General features: G+C 40.2%; 1 protein-coding gene and 1 long non-coding RNA gene across 15 annotated transcripts in view; one reads left to right on the forward strand and one right to left on the reverse strand.

The window, feature by feature from the left end:
* Positions 1-21,604, forward strand: part of TBC1D14 (TBC1 domain family member 14) — a 65,397-nt gene that overhangs the window by 27,706 nt on the left and 16,087 nt on the right. For 10 of the 13 annotated variants that reach the window (XM_015285763.4, XM_015285764.4, XM_046940200.1 and 7 more), the window contains 8 exons: positions 10,137-10,255; positions 12,825-12,907; positions 14,498-14,615; positions 16,032-16,138; positions 17,037-17,117; positions 18,360-18,454; positions 19,520-19,591; positions 21,277-21,405. In XM_015285763.4, coding sequence (XP_015141249.2) covers positions 10,137-10,255; positions 12,825-12,907; positions 14,498-14,615; positions 16,032-16,138; positions 17,037-17,117; positions 18,360-18,454; positions 19,520-19,591; positions 21,277-21,405 — 804 coding nt within the window. Of the gene's footprint in view, positions 1-6,736; positions 6,822-10,136; positions 12,436-12,824; positions 12,908-14,497; positions 14,616-16,031; positions 16,139-17,036; positions 17,118-18,359; positions 18,455-19,519; positions 19,592-21,276; positions 21,406-21,604 lie in introns of those variants that run through there. The other 3 variants (NM_001252314.2, XM_015285765.4, XM_046940205.1) reach the window with 3 other exon arrangements.
* Positions 319-6,607, reverse strand: LOC112532310. Of its 2 annotated transcripts, XR_006939133.1 has the most exons (3): positions 6,443-6,607; positions 4,419-5,557; positions 319-424 (listed from the first exon to the last, which is right to left on the reverse strand). It is a non-coding gene; the product is annotated as an uncharacterized LOC112532310 (long non-coding RNA). The 2 variants fall into 2 exon arrangements; XR_003074854.2 differs by lacking the exon at positions 319-424 and having other exon boundaries at positions 1,294-5,557.

Genomic DNA, 21,604 nt, shown 5'->3' on the forward strand with positions numbered 1-21,604 from the left:
ATAACAGTATAAGCTTTGTTGGTTATTGGTGTTAAAATGTCAATTTGCTATTCTCTATTAAAATGCCCATTTTAATGCCAGTGCTGAGTTTTAGGGGGAATATAGTAAGTTCAAAATTGTCTAGTGGGATCATAAAATTTGTCTGTCTTAATTGAAATAGTTATTTTGTAGCCTACTCTGATACTTAACATTGGATGGAATATAAACTCAGAGTGCAACATCAGTTTTAAGTGCAGGAGGCCACAGAGTAGTGGGAAAGTGCTTGCCTGTTGAAGGTAAAGTACACAGTTCTTCTTACCCTCAGAAGTTCAAGGCCAGGGAGAATCCAGCACATAGCTGGCATTTGTGTGTCTTGTAGTGCTTAAACATCAGCATCTTCGTGTAGCCAGGAAGTTGTTTGTTTATTTGTTTTTAATGCAGTAACCTTGGAATGAAAATAGAATTATGTAGAGAAACAGCATAGAAATATGGGTACGTACTTCTGGATGTTCTGAGAAACGCCTGGCAAAACATGACTGCATAGTAAAGCTGGAGATAAGTCCTTGAAAGCAGACATGTTAGCCTTTAAATATTATAAACAAATATCTTAACAGGAGACTGGAACTTCTTGTGTTGCTAGAATGTGAAACTAATTGAGAAGGCTTTGCTAGACTTCAATATGTTATTTTTTTATTAAACAGAACCAAGCTCCCAAGAAACCTAATCCAGAGGTTCTCTTTGTTTCTCCTCCAGTTTATACATTTCAAGCTTCATCTTAAATTAAAGAATGGGGGCGGGGGGGGGGGGGAAAGAATGAGGGTTGTGAAAGGCCAACTCTTTCCATGCTCACTGACAATAACAAACAAAGCTGATGTTCTTTGGCTTTGCAGAGTGAAAGGAATTACTGTGTGTGTTATTGGAAACCTGGAGGGTACAGATGTACAAATTTAAAAAAACAAAAACACGACACCAAACTGGTACTGTTCTTAGGTGTCTTTCTGAAGAAAGATTAGGAGAATATTTCAAGCTTTATAGTCTCATTCTCCCCATCTCTCTCAGGATTCTTGACCTCATTTATCCATTTTTAGGTAGTAATTTTGTTGTACTGTGTTCTGAAGCTGTCTCTGTAGCAAGACAGTGCAAACGGTGTCACAAATGCTGAAGCCTGGAAATAGCCACCAATTTAAGCTAGACTGTGCAGCTGCGTTACCTTCCTTTATGTGTTTTATTAATACGAGTGAGTGATTTTTAGAAAGTCACAATCTCTTCTCATCCAAACCAAATCTCAGGTTACAAAGATGATATTCACAAACATTTATGTTGATATAGCTTTTTATTAAAAAAAAAATATATATATATATATACACACACATACAGAATATACAGGAGTCTTCCAGATAGTGAAAGATGATGTGAAAAAGAAACTTGCATTAAACATGTAAGAAACTGTCACCAGTAACTGCTTAAAGGGTAATTTTAGGGATCAGACCAGCAAACATGAATGTAGAAAATCACCCGAAGAAGTTTTAGAGCAGTAGACTTACTGCCTTGCTTTTCTATCATTTCAAAGGACAGACAAGTATAAAACTTGAAAAAGTGAGAGATCCTTAGAGATGCACAAATCTTAGTGAGGAAGCAGTATAGAAATCAGGGAGAGGATTTAAAAAGGGAGGGGAAGTGAAATATGGTGAAACACTTGAAGTGAAATGCCTTTTCTCACGCTGATTTGGTGCATGTGTTAAGGGCACATACAGAAACACAAACCTGCACATCCTTACCTACACAGACAGCTGTTTGCAAACTTAGAGTTGATTTATGCTCACCTGAGTATCTGAACATCATAATAATATGCATTCATATGCATTCCTGGCTCATTCTTTTGTCTTGAAAAGTGGAAGTATTTGAGGCCTTATTTGCAACTGAATAGAGAGCTTGCAAAATAAAATATCAAATTCCTGTGATTCCTTTCCTTATCCTAAAGCTAACCTGGTGCTTTGGCCATCTCAGAACTGTCACCATTAAGCTGATGTGACTTAAGAATACTTCCTTTTTTTCCATGTCTTGCTCAGAATGAGGGAACAGTTCTTGCTGGTAGCCAGACTGAAGAGCATGCAATTTGAAACAAGATACGAAAGATAAGTTTTCTTCTGCAACACCAACACATCAGCACTAATGTGAAATCTCAGAAGAAAACGTTGCTGAAAGTTGCTTTGGAAGGGCACAGTGCTAAGGCTATACAGAATGTTGAGTTGGAGAGATTAGTGAGTGGACATGTAGTTTGTTTAAAATTATTATGTTTTTTCTTTAAGCTCCATATCCAGTGTACTTCCAATCCCTAGGAGTAACATTTCAGGTACATACTGAGAACAAGTGTTCATAGTATTTTATTTTGGTAGCTGTTCATTAAAAAAATGATAAAATAACCATCTAGCATGTATTCTCTTGCTCAAGCACCTGTCTGATGCTTGCCCTGCTGGAAGCTGTTCTAGTAGATGTTTCCGCTCGCTTGATACTGTAGTGTATCAGATGGTATCAGTATATAGGGAAACTGCATGTTTGTATATGCAGATTAAATGACATCCTTTTCAGTGTTCTAAAGTAGTATGAGTTTTTTTTGGTTACAGTGACTCATGCTGGAGTCACTTGTGAGAGTTTGCTTCACAATCTGATTACAGATACCACAAAACAGTGAAGAGCTGTTGTTAAACCACATATGCATAGGTGTGCTTTGTCTTTTTTAAATAGTCCTTCAAATATATGGAAATGGTCTGGATTCTTTCCTCATTTTTTTTTTTAAGTATGTAACTCTGTATGATTCAAAAGCACTTACGTTATTTAGATATAGCAGAAATTAAACATGAACCCCAAGGGTAAAAGCCATCCGATATGTAGCATATTGCATGATGGACTCTGTAAGAGCAAACTCATTCTTTCTTGGGAGACCTAAATTGACCATAAAAAGACTTGGATTTCAAATGTTCGTTAACTCAAGATTGCTCAAAATACAATGCCAGAGAAGTTAATATTTGTAAAAATGGCTGTAATGGTCCAATGGAAGGAGCACAGGTCTGCAGTGTAGCTGTTACGAGGTCTGCTCCGAAAGTAATGCCTCCTACTTTATGATGTCAGCCCATGACGTCAGAGGTGAATATTGGTAGTATGCCAGTAGAGGTTAAACCTTTCTACCACTATTCGGTTATGCTTTGTTGCTGTGTGACAAATGGCTGCAGAGGGGCAATCAGATGGAGTGGCATCTGACAAAGAAGCACATATGAAGCAAAGGTGTGTCATTGAATTCCTCCACAAGGAAAAAAATGCACTTGTTGATATTCATTGATGCTTGATGAACATTGATGGAGAACCAAACAGTGGATATGAGCACAGTGAGATGGGGAGGTGGTACGTTCCAGTGATGGCAGCAGCTACATGAAAGACAAACCATGTTCCAGACAGCCATGCAGATTTTTATGAGTATGGGATGCAAGCTCTCATTCATTGCTGTCAGAAATACACAGCTAATGGTGGTGGCTATGTCAAAAAACAGCGTTTGGTAGCTGAGAATATCAAATAGTGTTATTATGTTCTTTGTATCCGTTGTAGTTTCCATGGAAATAGGTAGGAGGCATTACTTTTGGAGCGATGTATGTGGTTCTCTCATGTCCTTTTGGAGTATATGTGCACTATTTTATTCATACAAATCCAGTGCGACTGTGTGGGACCAAATCCCCCTATAGTCTGTAATCAGAAGGGAGAAGCTTTTCAGGGAATAATAGGGATAATTTCAAAGCACTTGAAATATGCCTGAAGTAGGTGGTGTGAGGTTTTCCTTGTGTGAATTGGCCTTTGTCTCTTACTCTTCTGGAGCATTCCTAATTTGTTAAGTATGGAATTGGAAAATATGGTAGTACTAAAGATGAGAAGAATAACCTGGTAGAAAATGCACATAATGTTATTGCAGTCAAGTTCTCTCATCAAATGGCTGTCTTCTGCTGTGGTATTCTTCTTATAACTTAGGAGACTTAAAAATGTGTATAAGTGGGTGGAAAAGCAAGTAGAACTGGTGGTTCTTGAACCATGACTGAATCACAGAGCTGCCAAATCACTCTGGCAAAGTCTGCAGGTTTGGTGTGCAACTGATATTTCTCAGGTTGTCAGGTCAGATCTCTAATAAACTAATTACATTTCAAAACAGTTCTGGTACTCTTTTTTGGACTTGCATAAAAAGCTCTCTAATCCTATTTATACTAAACTTCCAAACAATTCCTTGTATTCCTATTTGTATTTTGTTAAATTTGAATGATGTTCTCATAATCTGATCTTTGCCTGAGGTATTAGTCTCCTGAAGTTCCCTTTGATTACTGTAATTGATTATATGCGAAGAGCCTCCATTAAAATGAGCATTTTGTGGCTTATCATGTCAAGAATCAAATCTTAGTTACCTGTCTCAAAGATCATCTCAAGTTTTGTGGTCTGCTGGTTTCAGTTTATCTTCTGGAAGTCCTGCTGCTCGTTCCTTTTCCTGTGTAACACTTGTTTGTATGCAGATGGTTACCATTGCCCTGTAGCAAAGCAGATCCAGAAGTTTAACTAGAGCAACCAAACTGATGCAATAAAACAAAAGCTCTGTTTGTAGCAGTCATATCCCCAAATTAAAGCACTGTGCAGTAGCACAACTTCTTAAAGAGGCAGTGAAGAATTGGTGTGAGGTGCTGGAAGGGGGGGAGGGCAGTGATGTTCTGGGTGTGCACCAGCTTAGATCCATCTGCTAAAGTACTTCATAGTAAAAGGAGAGAGACTGCAGATGCATGCAGTAGGAAGCTATGAAGCAACAAAAGGGGAACGCTGAAGCAGTATTTTGGTAGCAGTCAGACTCAAAAGCCAAGAAAAAAAAAAAAAACAATTTGGCTTGTGCAATTCTGGTCTGGTTCCTATCTTGTAAGCTGGAGGAGGCAGGAATTTCAGTGGAAAACATATCGTGCAATAAAACATATCATGCAATTACAGCTTGTGCATGACTTGTCTGAGTAGCCTCAGGTACTCTTAGAATTGTGGCAGCCTAAAAATAGAGCTACCGATACCTCTGTGTAATCTGTGGTAATGAGGTGAGTTACAGAGTGTACTTTGTTTCACCCCGCAGAAGTATCTCCCAGTTTCACCAGGCTGCACTTTCAATATCTTTTTTTTATTTTTGTGGAGGAGACAGCTGATGGAGCTGATGGCTGTTTCCTTGGTCCTGGAGATCTGCAGCATCGTTCCACTTTCAGTACATGAAACCAGAAGGGTTTGCCACAGAGATATTGTCCACCTCACGGTCTGATGTTGTTTCTGTATTAATGGTTGTTTTTTGATGTGTGAGAATTGTCAGCTTCAGACAGCTTATGAGGAGAAACGTTGGCATTTGGGGCTGCGGTGCTTTTCATGAGCTCAGTTGATAGCCTTGTGGTGATTGTCTGTGCTCTGACACCAGGTGTCTGTTGTTAATTAGCGATGGTAGGAGGTGACGAGGCTGAGATTCTTTTAAACAAATGAGCTGTCTCTCATTTGGTGTATTATTGCTGCCTCAGAATTCGATGGCAAGCTGTAGGTTGAAAACATTAGGCTGATAAAACATCCAGCAATTCCAATCATCATAGAATTGTTTTGAGTTGTAAGGGACCCTACAGCAGGTTGCATGGGTAGGTGTCTAGACAGGTCTTGAATATCTCCAAAGAAGGAGGCTGCACAGCCTCTCTGGGCAGCCTGTTCCAGTGCTCCATCACCTGTACTGTATAAACTTCTTCTGCATGTTCATATGGAACTTCCTATGTTCAAGTTTTAGGCCATTGCTCTTCGTCCCATTGCTGTACACCACCGAGAAGAGCCTGGCCTCATGCATTTCTCTCCCTCCTCCCTTTAGATATTTATAAACATTAATCAGGTCCTCCCTCTATCTTCTTTTCCCCAAGCTATACAGACCCAGGTTACTCAATCATTCCTCATACGGGAGATGCTCCAGGCTGTTAGTCATCTTTGTGGCTCTTTGCTGGACTCCTTTGAGGAGATCCTTGTCATTTTAAACTGTGGAGCCCAGTTGTCACAGCAGCCCCTGCTAATGGCTCTGGCTCCTTTCTTACAGCCCCCTTTTAGATACCGAAGGGCTGCTCTCAGGTCACCTCTGATCTGTCTCTTCAAGCTGAACAGCCCCAGCTCTCAGCCTGTCCTTACATGCTGGGGTATTCCAACTCTTTCACCGTTTTTGTGGCCCAATTTAAGAGAAAATAAGAAGAATTTGTAGAAATTCTCACAAGCAGAATGCTTAAGTGACTTCTGTTGTATTGAGGGTATCCCTGCTGCTCATTCAGACTCAGGATCGGGCCTCGGTGAAGGCCACGAGCAGCGTGATGTCCTGAGCACTGGAGCGAGGAACGGCTGCAGATGCGGGGTTGACAGCACGGTACTTATGGTAAACGCGACGGGCACGGACCTTTTAGAGCTGCCCAAAGAGGGCGGACAGCAGCAGTGAGGCCGCCCGCAGTTTCCTTAGGCCCGCTGCTGGTACGCGTCCCCCCGAGGCGGGAGCCCGCCGGCCTGGGAGCCGGGAAAGCGGGCGCGGAAGCGGCGTACTCGGCCGGGCCCGCCCCGCCGCCACGCGTGCTCAGGCAGCGCTGGGCGAGAGGGAGAGAAGCGATCGGCCGCGGCGGCTCCGCAGCTGATTAGCGGGGCTGGCGGGGCGGGGCGGGACGGGGCGGGCGGCCCGCGAGGCCGTGCGGGCCCGGGCGGCGCCGCGGCGGGGAGCCAGGTCCCGGAGCGCCCCGGGCATGGGGCTGCGGCGGCGCGGCCGGTGAGGCTCCGCGGCGTTCATGGTGAGCGCGGCCGGGCGGCCGCTCAGGGGAGGGGGCGGCGGCGGCGCGGGCAGCGGTCGCCCTGTTGGATCTCGCGGGGCGGGGTGCGGGGCGGCCGGCGGGGAGAGCCTGCGGAGGGTGACGCGCGGTAACGCGGGTCGGGCGTTTCGGGCTCTCCGGCCGAGCTCTGGCGCTTGGCTTTGTTGGCGTGAAGGCTGCTGCCTGAAAGCGAGTGCCCTCCCGCTCCGCGACGCAGCCCAGCGAAGCTGCACGGCGGTGGAGCGGCGTGGTTCTCGCTGCCCCGTCGCCTGGCGTTAGTGTTTCGTATTCCGCTCTCTTTAAACAAAGAGCACGCGAAGCCGGGTGACCTTGGCGGAGAGCTCTGCGTACCGCAGTCCGTGCTGCGTTGGGCCTCCTTACCGCGGGTCCCCCACTCCTGCCGGGCAGGGCTGCGGCGCGCACCGAGCCCTGAGCGCTGGCGCCTCGGCCCCGCGGCTGGCGGTCCCCGACCCCGTGTGTATCTACGAGCTGCTCCTTCAGCTTCGGAACACCTTCAGACCCCAGCTCTGCTCCCCTGGCTGTGGCAAACGTGGAGGGAAGCCTGCGTGGTCGCAGTGTTAGGGATGTATTCAAATTCATAAGCAGTCAGGTCATCCTGAATTGATCCTGAAGTTAATTTGCATCCCTATTAGGTAAGCAAGCCCTAGTTTCAGTACAGGATTTAAATAGTTTGTTTCTGCAGAAGAGTTGAGTCTGGTTTAAAAAAAAAGGTGTTTAAAGTGAGCCATTGTGCTTTCAGCCTATTGTGGTGTGCCCTATGTACAAACGCTTCTGCTTGCTCCGTCAGCAAATGCTCTTAGTATGAGTTTGTGGAGGCTTCAGTCTGTTTCATTGCTGTATTGTACAGAATACTCGCCTCAAAATTGCATTCTCTTCCCACAGAAATAGAAGGTCGTTGTAAAGAGCATTTGTGAGTCTTTTTTGACCTTGCCTAATTCCTGTGCACTCTTATCATTTGTGTGCAGTGGACATTTTTATTATTTTTGGCTGATACTGGATATACTACAAAGGACTTACTCTGCTAATCTGATGAAATGAGCCACTCCCATTCTGTGTGCTGCTCGGGCTTCTTTGCTGTAGTCATGCTGAGTAAAACACATGGGTGAATGCTGGCTGAAATGTGGGATTGGCTTTTGCTTTATCCTTTCAGAGCTGTGAATAACTATGCTAACGTGCCAGTGCTGTAAGTAGCTACCCGTACTCAAAAATATTCTAAAACAAAGCATCATTAATTAAGAAATCCCTGACAGATGCTGTGCAGAGCGCTGGTGTGGAGAAGTTTGTGCTTAGGTGATTTAGATTTCCGAATAATTGGAATAAAATCCCCACTGCAGCCCAGTTTGTACAGATGTTTGTACCTTCTTAAAGCAGTTTTGCTCTGTGATTGTCTTTCCATGAAAGGAGACCTTGAAAATAATTTTCTTATCTAAAAATCAGACTGCTTTTTTGGAACTTCTCATGTAGTAGGCACTATGTGCTTGTGTTTTCGTGTCAAGTTGTGTCATGCTTTAGGGAGATCAATGTGTGATGCTTTAGGGAGATAGATGTGTGATGATTTCTGCCTTGTTGCAGGTTCTTGAGGATGTCAGCTACTTTCTTTTTCACTAATAGCAAAGGAGGAAAAGCATCAGGTTTAGGGAAAAGGTTCACATCGTCTGGGGAAGCAGTAATGCAGATTAGTATTTGGCCATGTTAATTTGTGGAAAATAGCTAGATCCATCTCCTAATAGAATCCAAAGAAAAAAGAATAAGCTTTTCTTTCATCCCTGAAGTGCAGTAGGTGTGCTCCACAGTCAGTGGGGCAGCCAAAGGACCTGCTGATGGGCACTAAGGTATGCTGATGCACTGGTCACTATCAGCTGCCTGCAAGGAGTTATTAATGTAAGAGCAGTGCCTTAGCATTCTAAGTGGGTGTCTGTTTCAGTGCCTTTTCAACTACATCTGTTTGCTTATTTTCTCAATAGACTTTTTCTTAACCAAGAGCTTTGTCACTATGAGCACTCTCTCTAATAGTCAAAGCTACATACTGTTCAGTAGTTCAAACACTTTTGTTTCGTTGTCGTTCTTTTCCTTGTTTTCTAACTGCTGCCATGCATAGCAGCATTAACTGGTATTAATGAGGCAGACATTCCAAATTCATGACAGTATTTCCCGTCACAGCAATGCAGGCATCACAGGATTGAACGCTGAGACACTTCCCTGTTCATAAACAAGGAGGGAGTTCTTCTGCATCCCAAGAGCTTCCCAGAACTCAGTCTGTGAGTCCCACAGAACTAACCTGAACTAGAATTGAGTTGGACACCATAAAATAGAAGACGTAATACAGTTCTGCCTTCAGCTGTGTTTTTTTTTTATGTGTTTCTACAGTTCAGGAGGAAGAGAAGGGCTTTCTGTTAGTAGCTGACACTCCGTTCTGGTTTCTGAATGAGCCAGGCGGTTTGGTTGTATTTGAGAGGTTGGATCTTTTGCCCAAGGAACTTCTTTTACATAACTGGCAGGTTGGGTTGACAGAAATCAGTACCTTTTGAAGGAGCTGTTTGTGCTGGCAGGAAAATGGGGGGAGAAAGACTGGTTGGAACACCTTTCACAGTGCTCAGTTATAATGCTTCGTTTTTAGAGTACTGCATGCAGTTTTTATTTTTTTTAATAGAAACTGTATAAATAAGCAATGCTGGAAGCAAAATGTCTTTTGGATATGGCAAAATTTGTGAAGTCTAATTTAAAATGTCAGTGATACCCCAAACTCAATTTAACGTTATGCTTTGTTATGATTTAGGATTGTCTTCAAGGCGTTATAAGAGCTGTGATTTTAACCCCCCAGACACTCCCCCCCAGCCTCTGGGGAGCCACTGCAAATAAGTTGAGAAGGAGAAATCTCACAGTGAGATTTTAAGACGAGAATCCTGTGGTAGTTTTTGGCTTTGATTTCAAAACGATGTAGATAAAAATATTGTAATAGATCTTTCTTACGCCTCAGATAGTGTGTGCTGTTACAAAGCTTGTTCTCAGCGGTATTTTGTAAGAGCAGGCTTCCAGCCAGAGGAACTTAAAGTTAGAAGTAATGAAAGAAGACATGGGAACTCACTCCCGAACTTGAATTTTAACATTGTTTTCAGTTCTAAGTTGACTCAAGCTGAAAAGCTTAAAAGAGATTGCAGTTGGGCAGAGATTCAAGAGCATTATCTTGATGTCTTTTATTGACCCTGTTTAAATTCTCCTGAGCATCATTTTGGTGCTCTCCACTTTTGTAACTTGTCCTATCTTTTTCTTCTCTAGGAATATGAAGAAAAAACTGGACGAGCTCACAGACCACTCTCTCCTAAGCAGAATGTGAGGAAGAACCTTGATTTTGAGCCACTCTCCACTACTGCACTTATTTTAGAGGACAGACCAGCGTAAGTTTTGGGAAACATCACAGTGAGGATCCCTTCAAAATGGGGCTAGCAAAGCTGCTCTTACAGTGTGTATTTGATCTCTCCAATTCAGACAGATGAGTTTAAATTTAAATACTTTTGTTTCAGGCTAATGAATATGCAAGTGTGATGGTTATGGGGAAAATTATTCAAACAGAAGTAATTTTATAGTAAAAACATATTTTGAGCTTTAGTTTTAAATAACTCTAAACACAAGGGATTTTTATTTTCCCTTTGAGAGCATAAAGATAAGAATGAAGCTGATAGAAGCTACAGAAATTGAGAAGCAAGGATACAATGTCTTTGTTTGCATGGAGAAAGACCAAACCCATATAAATAATGAAATGATATAATGATTGTTCTGCAGTGGAATCAGCATCACGTGATAAAGGTTGTCAGGAACTCAAGTTCTTTGATGCTTTTGTTTCAGTAATGAGATTATTGCACATGCAGACTAACTCTAGAAAGATTTATGTGTAGCTGCTTTCATCGTTTTTTACCCCTGACTTTCAGAAATTCGGTTGCATTTGGTCAATTTATGGACAGTATCCAGTCTTGCAGACATGATGTCTGCGTTTTTAATAGAGCAGTGCATTGGTACAAAGAGCTGGCATAACATGGTATATGTTTTCATGAATAAATTTACGTGAAAAATCCTATCAAACTAGTTTAGTAGTAGGGTCATTTAAGACACTTTTTGGTTGGCTGGTAGACTACAAGACTTCTCAGTACACCAAAACAACCTTTGAGGGATTATTTGTAATAGTAAGTTTTCTTGTGTACAGCTGGAAACTGTGCATACTGGCTTATTTGTTTTATTAAAACTTGTCTGTTAAAATCATCCTTTATGTGGCATACTCTGAGACACACAGTATTCAGCTAGATTCAATTATGGTACATTACAGGATAACATTCAGATTTTACTTCTTTGCTAATGTTGATAAACTGAGGAACTTATAGCAAAAAAAAAAAGTTTGTTTTTTTGAGTTGTAGACAGCTGAATCATGGTTTCTTCCCTCTACTAGAGGAAATTGAGCAACAGTGCCATCCTCCAGTGAATCTCTCTAAGGAATCTTTTTTTATTTTTTTTAGTTGGCTTTTTTTCCCCTACCTGTTAGGCTTTAAGTAATTTCTTGTTGATTTTCTGCAACAAACAAACAAACAAATAAATAGAGACTTCCAAGAAATGCAGTGAGATGTTATTCCCAAAACAGCTACTCTTGGTTTTGGTCTCACTTGGAGGGCTTAGGTTAAACTCTAAGGAAAAATCAGTTAATATTATGTAGTCTCTTATGTAACTTTAACTGGACTGTGTTGAATCTTAATAGATGCATCATTTCACATATATGATGGTGTCATTAAGAGAGGGAACAAATAATTCAAGTTGCAAGGTTTAAGTTGGTAGAATTTGAATTGTTTCTTCTGGTTTTCCATTCCAAACTTCTCTTAACTCACACTGTTTATAAGGACTTTGGATTTATGAAGAGGAAACAATCAACTTACTTGAGTGAAACTGGAAAAAGTCATTCTTTATGGGTAACAATTACATTAATGTGCAGATCAATTTCTTGTGTTCTTGTTACAGTCTTGATTCTTAAAAATATTCATAGGTGTGTAGCATATGGCTCTGCATGCTTAACAGGTAATGTGATTATGTAAATAGTAAAGCATGCTGCTACTGATGATATCTGTGTTGACAGCTAGAAGCTGCCTTATGTCTGAGACCTTACAGGAATACACACATTAATTTTTGTGTTTCTTACTTATTAACTAAAGATACTGACTGACCAAGAAATACAATGCAACGATCAACAAAATACTTATTTATTGTTCTGATGTTTTGGTGATCCTATAGTTGCATGAGGTACATAGTGATTACGTTAATTGTTACTATAATTTGCTTAAAGTGAATGTGATCTGATACAGGAGCATGTGTATTGTATGGTAGAGGTTTTACTTCAGTCACAAATAGGAAACGGCTGTGTTGATCTCAGTGAGTGGAAAATGCACAGAATGGCTACTGGTTGTTGCTGTAGAATTGAGGGGAGGGAGTTAAGCATTCTAAAGGAGAAATGGGATCTCTGAGAACAGAAAGAGGAAGCTGGTGTAGTGAGCCATTGCTGCATGAGTAAAGAAAGCTATGGATGTAGTCCTTCAGTGAGGTACGCAGTGAGTGAATAAGATCTTGTGCTTTATCTGTAGTGCTCAGTTTAAAGTAAAGCTACCAGCTTGTTATGTACCACTATATTCCCTTTATTTATGAAGATTAGTCTGTGGGTTCAGTCGGTTTAATAATAAAAATGCTGAAATTGCCAAACAAAAGGAAATTGCTCAGCAGATTTTGTGTATAGAAGTACTCATAGCTGTTCAAGTGTTCTTTCCTTCTCTTCCGCTGACTCTGGCAAAAAAAATCTTTCCAAGAATCTGTTGGACTACTCCTTAATCAAATATTTTGACATGGAGCAGCATTATGCTTTTTTTTTTAAAGTGCCTAGAATTGTCTCTAGATGGACACGGCGACTTGAAATACTGCTTTTTTTTTAAATTTAAGGAACCTCCCAGCAAAACCAGCAGAAGAAGCTCAGAAACACAGACAGCAGTACGAAGAAATGGTGGTTCAAGCAAAAAAAAGAGGTGATGGAGTTTCTTTTCTTCAGAAGAAAGCAGTAAAGTTAATGGCTATTTCTGAACCTGAGGTATACTTGTGTCATTCAGTTTTTCTGTGTCATGAGGGATTTGTACTTCCCTTCAAAGAAGGATCAATCCAGAAAAGAGAGAAAGACAAAAGTAGTTTCATTAAAAAGCCCCACGAGTTCAGTTTTAAATAACTAAAAATATGTTAGAGTTTTATTTCAGGAACAATTTGTTGAGGCTGTCATACAGAAATACGTGTAGTTTCCATGCAGGAAGCGTAATAATTTTATTTGATAATCAGTCTCCCACTTAACATTTACATCTTTCCTCAGGTTTTGCTTCTCATTTCTTGTCTGGCTTCACAGCAGTGTCTCAGTAGCACTGTATTGTGCACATCAGGTGGAGCTGATAGCAGTGGTTTCTTGCAGATTATTTTGTACTGTCTCAGCCTTCTAATAAAACCAAACATTGCAGTAATAGGAAATCTGGACACATGGAACTTGTGTGTACAAGGAGAGCTTCTGGAAATATTGTTTTTCCAGCTGGTCTGAGCTATATGAAACAGTGGGAAAGTGGTACGAACTCAGGGCTTTTCCTTGCTTTCTACAGTTGTCATTTTAATTAACATATTGTGTTGTGGTTTTGGTGGGAAAGTTCATCCTACCTTTTCTTGTGGCCTCCGTGTCACTGTGTCCATGTAGCAGGTAGTGCTCCAGAGGAGATTCTCCTTTCCTTCTGTGCACGTACAGTTGGTGATTTGGAAGAAATGGAGTAGTGCTCAGGTTAGGCAGTGGGCCAAGCCTTTGTGCTGTCTTTGCTAGATGAGGGTTTGTCATTCCATCAGATAAGTACCTCCGGAAAAAAAAAAAAAACAACAAAAAACATTTTGCCTACAATCTCTGCAGATGAACGACTTGGCAGAGTGTTGTGTTGTGTAGGGGTCAGGAAATCAAAGTGTGTAAGCGCTGTTTTTGTTCAGAGAAAAATGCAAGTTTGTGTTTAAGACAGACTTAAAAAGAGGTCGTATCAAAGCCGGAGGTACTCGGAGGCAGATGGTGTGGTTCAGCCATAGCTTCTGTTATGCTTTGAAGTGAACCCAACAAGTGGTGTGTGTTCATTCCAGAGAGCATGGTATGTGGCATCCTACAATTAGTTTTCCTTGCTGATCAGTACTTGCCCATACTATAGATTGTGTGTGCTCACACACACACGCAGGTTCTGTATTTCCACTGTGAATCTGTAAGAAGTGTCTGCTGATGTTTGTTACATCACATCTAACAAATTTGTCTGTGGAACAAACAGTAGTTGATGATGCAATAAAAGAAGCACTGCATGGTAATGCAAAGATGTAAAATACATGTAAACTGAATGTGAAAAATGTAGGATTTTATTCTGGGAGTTTGCAGTTTGTAGATTTGTGATGTAGAACATTTAGAACAACCACACGTTAAGATTTTAGAAATGGAATTGTCTGCTGGAAATGTAGGTGTATATAAGGTGATTTTACATGACTATGTAGTCACGCATAGCTAACTTTCATTTTTCTTTCCTGGTTTTATTAAACTAAAAAAAAAAATTGCTTTCCTGCAGAGCTTAAAGAAGCCCAGAAGAGAAAGAAGCAACTGGAGGAACGTTGTAAGCTGGAAGATAGCATTGGCAATGCTGTTTTAACTTGGAACAATGAAATCTTGCCCAATTGGGAAACTATGTAAGACAGTATGTTACAATGAGTTTTAATTAAAACTCTTCTGTATCCTGAAGAGAAGGTACAAAGTTAGCAAGTATAATTTTAAATGGTGTTGGTAACTTTTCTTTGAAAGTCCTCTTCACACAGTGACAAAGACAGTGAGTAACGTAAGCTTTATCAATTTGATGAGGTAATCAAAAGTAATGCAGTTCTGATTCTCATTGCTTCTCTTCAGTGGGGACTGTCGATATTTGGAAACTGTAAAAGAGTGAGAAGTGATCCATGAAAGAAAATGCAAAAGCAGAACCCATAATGCTTAAATGCATTTATCAAAAATGAGCTTTTCTTGACTACTTCTTGAGCTTGATGTTTCAGTATCAAACATGGAGTGAAGTATGTGCATGGTACTATTAAGCCTCTTTAATTAGTGGTAGACCTGCTGAGATAATCAGGTGATGGAAAAGAAAAGTAGGGAAAAGGTTGTTTTAAAAAACCTGAAATACTACAAGATTTTCTACAAAGACACAGCACATACCCTTGGTAAGATACCTTCACTCTCCAGTTTTTCATGGACTTTGTTAGTCATCTTAACAACAACAAAAAAACAGCCCCTCCCAATCTGGAGAGCATAAAAGCAATACAACTATAACAGAAGCCACCACAGCTCTTATAAATGCAGCTTTCTTAATGATATTCAGTTGCTCTGTTAGACATATTGATGTGATATGCTGGAAAATGCACCTGAGTTAGAGAACCAAGTGTGAAATAAAACATAACCAAACTGTAGATTAGATGTCTGTCTTCAGCAGTTGAAGGTGCCAGAAGTTCCTCAGTGTGTTCCATATTTTACATTTAATTGAGAATCTGCTTTTAGGACATTGGATTGGTGGGTTTTTTTGTCACTCCTGGAAGCTGTAGCAATTTCTGTGTTCTGTTAAAATGTCTTTCTACCTGAAAATTGCTACTTCATGCTGGAGAGCTGGAGTGGCAAAGCTGGGTGGGTAACTGCGTGTCTCATTTGCACAAGAAAGCAATGACGAAGAGAACAGATCTATAACTTGTTTATGTATTTAATTTTACATGGAGGTTTAAGCCTGTCCAGACTTAGCATATGCAATGGCATGGATACAGATCTATTTTTCACTTCTTTATTACTGTTCCTTACAACTCTTGCTGGTCATCTATGATGGAATATTACAGTTACTGTGACTGAACTGCTTCTGTCAAAATAAACCATTAACTTCAGAAGGAAGGAAGCTTTCCTTTTGCAGTTCAAGACAAAGTAGTACTAAAGAATTGATATGTACCAGTCTTGTTTGACTTCTTGACTCACTGATGTTCATTCTGGTCTGTATCCCTTTAAGCTATGATAAGAAGACACATTTACAGTTCAGCTGTCAATGAAATCTTTCTTAGAATGCATTCTGTTTCGAACAGGTGTTGTTCCCGTAAAGTTCGAGAGTTATGGTGGCAGGGCATTCCACCGAGCGTGAGAGGCAAAGTCTGGAGCTTGGCAATTGGCAACGAGTTAAACATCACCCATGGTGAGACTGTCATCTTGTCTACGTTGCGATATGAAGAGAAATGAGTCTTGTATTTACTGAGTTGCATCAGGATCTGATTTGTGGGCATGAAGTATTATCTGCTTAGGTTTTATTTCTGGTGCTTTTAAATGCTTTGTTCAAAAATACTGTATCTTTTAATCTGGTAGCTGTTTTAGGACTGCTGCATGAATTATTTCTGATTATTACCATCATTGTGTCTTGCTTTGATGTTACATGGAAATGGTCAGAGCTACTCAAGCTTTTTCCTTTCTTTTTTTTTTTTTTCATATTAAAATTGCTTTTCATGTTGTAATGCCTGTGAGTATGCAGTCTCTCAATTTAGAGCAAGAAGTTAGGGCTATATGAGATTGAAAGACTTCCAGGAAAATGAGTCCATTTGCCTATATGTACGTTTATGGAAACAGAAGTAGTGTGCTACTTCACACTACAGCAGAACAGTTTTGAAAGACAGTTAATTCCAGTATGGAATGCCCATCAGGGCAGTGAACTGCCGGTACTCTTGCTAGTATTGTGCTGCTTTTCTGTGTTTGGTTCAGTTACCTCTGGTTTAGTTTTTGCCTTGAATTTCATAGTCTTATCCTAGCCATCTGTTTGCACTGTAACTTTGAATGTCAGTGCTCTGTAAGGAAAAAATAATTGCTTGAACATGGAATGCAATTTGTGCCTTGGATGCCTTTCGCTCTTTCTTGATCTTAAATTATAGGTCAGTGGAACGGGTCTTTCAGAACCATAATCAAAAATTCAATTAGTATGTCACATGTACTGCTGTCTGTATGCTTGGAGCAGCATTGCTTATGTGGTACATGGTTGGTACTTGACAGTAAGCACGTGTGTATTCAAATAGCACCTTTGATTTTCTCTACTCTTCTTTTTCCAGAGCTATACGATATTTGTCTGGCTCGTGCCAAAGAAAAATGGCGATCACGTAGCACGGTAGGAGCTGAGGTAGAATGTGAAGGTATGTTTTCTTTTGGTGAATAACTTACAGTGTGCTACAGAATATATAGAATATATTCTGTATGTGTGTATATATATATATAAATATATAGAATATATATACAGAATATAAAGATGAAATTGATTTAAAAAAAAAAACAAGCAAAAAAACCTTTGTTGTGGAAGAAATAGGTGCATTCTTCTTAATTAATCTTTTGTCTCTTATATACCGTGCTTGTTCAGTTTTTTTTTGAAATCTTTCTCTAGGTACAGTTATGAATTGATACCTAATTTGTAGGAAAACTAGGAACGTTTGGGAGGTTCTAATTTGGACTGAAGCACAAATATTTTGCTGCCTCTGCAGTTTTGTAATTGAAACTCAAATCATAGCAGAAAGTTAAATTTTAGTTTCTTAGTGCAGCTTTAGGTCCATCTCTTGGGCATGTTTCAGAGAGAAGCAATTTATTTTTGCATATGAAGTGGTTTGAGATTTACTAATTGATTAGAGGAGTTGTATTTTTGAAAGTATTACGTTGCTGCTTGAAGTTTGTCTTTGATAAATAATTACACTGAGCAGAAAAAGGAGAACATATGTACTGCTGGTGTTTATCCACAGAAAAGTATGGTTAGTTGGAAACCCCCAACTTTGTTTTCTTAAGATGCAATTTCCTGCATCTTAATTGTGATGACATTGGGTGCATTTCCAGCTTTCTCTTGCATTTTATTTTCTGGAATATGTATCTTCGTATGGTTGTTATAAATTACTGCTTTTTGCTAGTGACAAGTCTTATTTTTTCATTACTCCAGCAGTGGTAATGGGTAGTTCCCAGCTATATTTAACCAGGACAAGTGAAATAGAACTGAAGTTTTTGGGTCTCGCATACTTTAGAAACTGACTTTCAGTGAGGTCTGCTTCAGTTTTGGACCATGATCTTTAACAGAGCATACGAAGAGTGAATATGATTCTGGAATGTGAGCCAACAGTAGTAGACATTGATGACATGCAGTCTATAATTCTTTAGATCTTCTCTCACCAGAACCTCTCTACGGAGGTGACTACTTAAAGAGCTATTGGAAGCCCTGTTTGAAAGCCAACAGGCTTGTGTGTGTCCATTGGTTTGTCAAAAAATGCCAACGAAATTCCTGGCTTGTTTTGCCTTGCCTCCTTCTCTTTCTCTCTACCCTCATGACTTCATAACAGTTGTGGGGGGGAAAAGGTGTACACTGATCCATGTAATAAGAGCAGTAACTTTGGCTTTTGTAGATGCTGGATTTTCTACAGCTGACAGAGAAGCAAGTTTGGAGTTAATAAAACTGGATATCTCAAGAACGTTTCCTAATCTCTGTATATTCCAACAAGTAAGCAGTGTTAACATTCAACTTGACTCCTCTTGAGAAAATAAGTTTACATGATCTTGTCTGTCCCCCGGTTGAAACAGTCCCCTACAGAAAAAGGATCTGAGAAGGAGTTTTTACAGAGGTGGGAAATTTAGAAAAGACTAACCTTAAGGTACTGTATGTTTGGAAGAGACAACCAATCTGTTAGCTCACCATCGTGTTTGGGTTCATAGAGCCCAGTTCATGCTGGTTTCTGTCCAAGTGATAAAGGTTAGTGTTTCCAAGTCAATGAATCAGCACTGCTGCATTGCAAATGCAAGGAAAGTGAGAAAGCAAAGCTGAAGCAGGCAAGATGGGATTTTTTTTTCCTTTTTTTTTTTTTTTTGATTCCATGAAGGACCAGTGTAACCTGCATGCTGCATGCTTTTGGTATGCTTTACTGACTTGTTTTAAGCAAATATTTTGTCCTTCTCTACAAAAATTTTGGCATCCCTGTAAAAAAAGTTTGGACTGTGATGAACCAACATTTTTGGGTGTAAAACATCTCCCTTTGGAAATTCTCAGCCAGTTATAATAATTGGTGTAAGCTATGGCAGCTGTTAATAGGCAACAACATGAAATTCTTTTCAGCTGTAGAGTCATTGATATGCTTGATACGCTGTGCGTGTGTGTTACAGCATATTGCTGTTCTAACTATTCTCTTCATGATTGCATTCTGCCTCTAGTCTAACAGACAATTAAGCAGTTCTCATTAGCGTTCTGCTTTCTTGGCACAATTATCAAAATGCTGCTAAGCTGTAATGAATCTCTTAGGCTTACATTTGTCTTGTATAAGGATTTCGTATATAACTGATATAATTGTACATCTATAATACATGTGGTATATGTAGTTATTACAAGCTTCTAAGGTTAAAAGATTTTTTTAAAGATTTTGGGATGTTCAGAGCTGCTTTGGGGAATGTGAATAATAATAATATGAGTAATAATGAGTTATCAGAAGTTACACAAACTGTCAGAAGAGTTGAAGAGTTTTTAGTGTGTTTGCAATGTACTTAGATGTGTTGTCTTGCTTTTGTTGAATTATAGGGCGGTCCTTACCATGACACATTGCACAGTATTTTAGGAGCCTATACTTGTTACAGACCTGATGTAGGATATGTAAGTAAACTTCTTCATCTGGGATGGGGAGGGAGAGTGAGGGGGAGGGAGAATTCTTAAACAGGCCTTCATAGACCAGTATTAAGTTATTTTGTGACTAACTGTGGGGTTTCTGTATGCTTATATTCCAACACACGCTTGAGAAGTGTGTCTCATATAATTGTTCTGTTGCTAAATTTAAGCTTTTTAACAGTTCAAGTCATTGAAAAACTCAAAAGTACATGTTTTTGTGCTTGAAAATTGGAGTTGAAAGAGAAGATGTAGTTAATTGGTCCTTTGAAGTACATGCTGTTCTTAATGGCAGTGTTACTGAGATTGTTCTGTTGTATTGTTTGTTACTCCTCTTTATAGACATTTCTGCACCTTAGCATAGTGAGCTGTTTACAGTCTGTAACAGCTGTATAACAGCCTGTAAAGCAACATCTATCCAGGCAGTGTGAGCTCCCTAAAAGTATTGGGAGTGATTATGAAAGGACAGAGTGGATTCCATATCCTTTAGTTAGTCTGGAGAAAGAGAAGGACACAAGAACAACAAAAACCAGTACTAAGAGCAGAGCAAAGACGTAGATAGGAGCTTGTTAATTTGGCAGCAGCTGTTTTACAGAAGGCTAATGTGGATAGGTGCCATTCCTGTTATCTGAGTAGCACTGGCTACTTGGCAAAAAACTTCTGAACATGATCGTTAGGATGCTAAAAGAAGGGGAGATCAGAGGGTGTGCTTCATTTGACATGGAAGCTGTTTTGTGAGGAGGGGGAGCTTGTTCCTCTGGTTTGCAGGAAGGACTGTCACACCTTGGTCTGTGTGACACAGTGATGACAACACTACACCCTTTAAGTGAGCAATCTTTGGCTAGGTTCAGTGTCAGCTCCATGCTATACTTTGTGGAAAATGCAACAGTATCATGAGCTTATGCTGAATCAAATGTGCGTAATGGCATCTCTCCATAAATGACCAGCTAATGATTGAAAAAGGAACGGGTTTAGTCTCTAGTGTTCTAATCTAGTCTAGAGTTCCACAAATCAGGATGCACTGATCACATCACTAGGAGAAGTGGGATCAGAAAAAATCTTCATTCTGTTCTTCAGAAAAAAAATCTTTATTCTGCATATGTGAAATGGCAATCATCTTGGCCTTCCTTTGGAGTTGTGCTTGGAGTCTTTAGAAGGAGGGGAGTCAAATTTTTGAAAGGGTAGATAATGGCAGGACAAGGAGAAATCATTTTAAATTGAAGGAGGGAAGATTTAGGCTGAATATCCAGGGAAATTCTTTACTAAGAGAGTGGTGAGGTGCTGGAACAGGCTGCCCAGAGAGGTTGTGGATGCCCCGTCCCTGGAGGTGTTCAAGGCCAGGCTCGATGGGGCCCCAGGCAGCCTGATCTAGTATTAGATATGAAGTTGGTGGCCCTGCCTGTGGTAAGAGTGTTGGAGCTTGATGATCCTTGAGGTCCCTTCCAACCCAAGGCAGTCTACGATTCTATGAGGCAAATGGGAATTGTTAGCTTCCACGTTCTCAACATTCAGTGCCAAATGGTTACGTGGTTTAAAAAATCCTCCCTTTCTAAAACTTTTACAGAATTCAGAAGTGCAGTGAGTGCATAGAACACTGTGATTGTGAGGGCAAAATGTGACGGTGTTCTTGAAGGAATACAGTTCTTGCTGAATGGTAACACTTCTCCTTTCTTCAGGTACAAGGCATGTCTTTCATTGCAGCAGTACTGATTTTGAACTTGGATACTGCAGATGCCTTCATTGCATTTTCTAACCTTTTAAATAAGCCCTGTCAAATGGCGTTTTTCCGTGTGGACCATGGCCTTGTAAGTATGCAATAAAACTGTAGTCTACATGTTGAAGGTAAGGTTTTAAAATAAAATCATAACCTCAGTAGCCTGGAAAATGTCAGAATTAACTTCAGTGCAATGTGTTTGTTAAAAAGAATCAAAAGCTAGCACAGACACACGTACACACTCCCTCAAAAACAAACAAACAAAACCCAAATACCAAACTGGGAGGTTT

This window comes from Gallus gallus, chromosome 4, assembly GCF_016699485.2.
Source record: "Gallus gallus isolate bGalGal1 chromosome 4, bGalGal1.mat.broiler.GRCg7b, whole genome shotgun sequence".
NCBI classification, from domain to species: Eukaryota; Metazoa; Chordata; class Aves; order Galliformes; family Phasianidae; genus Gallus; species Gallus gallus.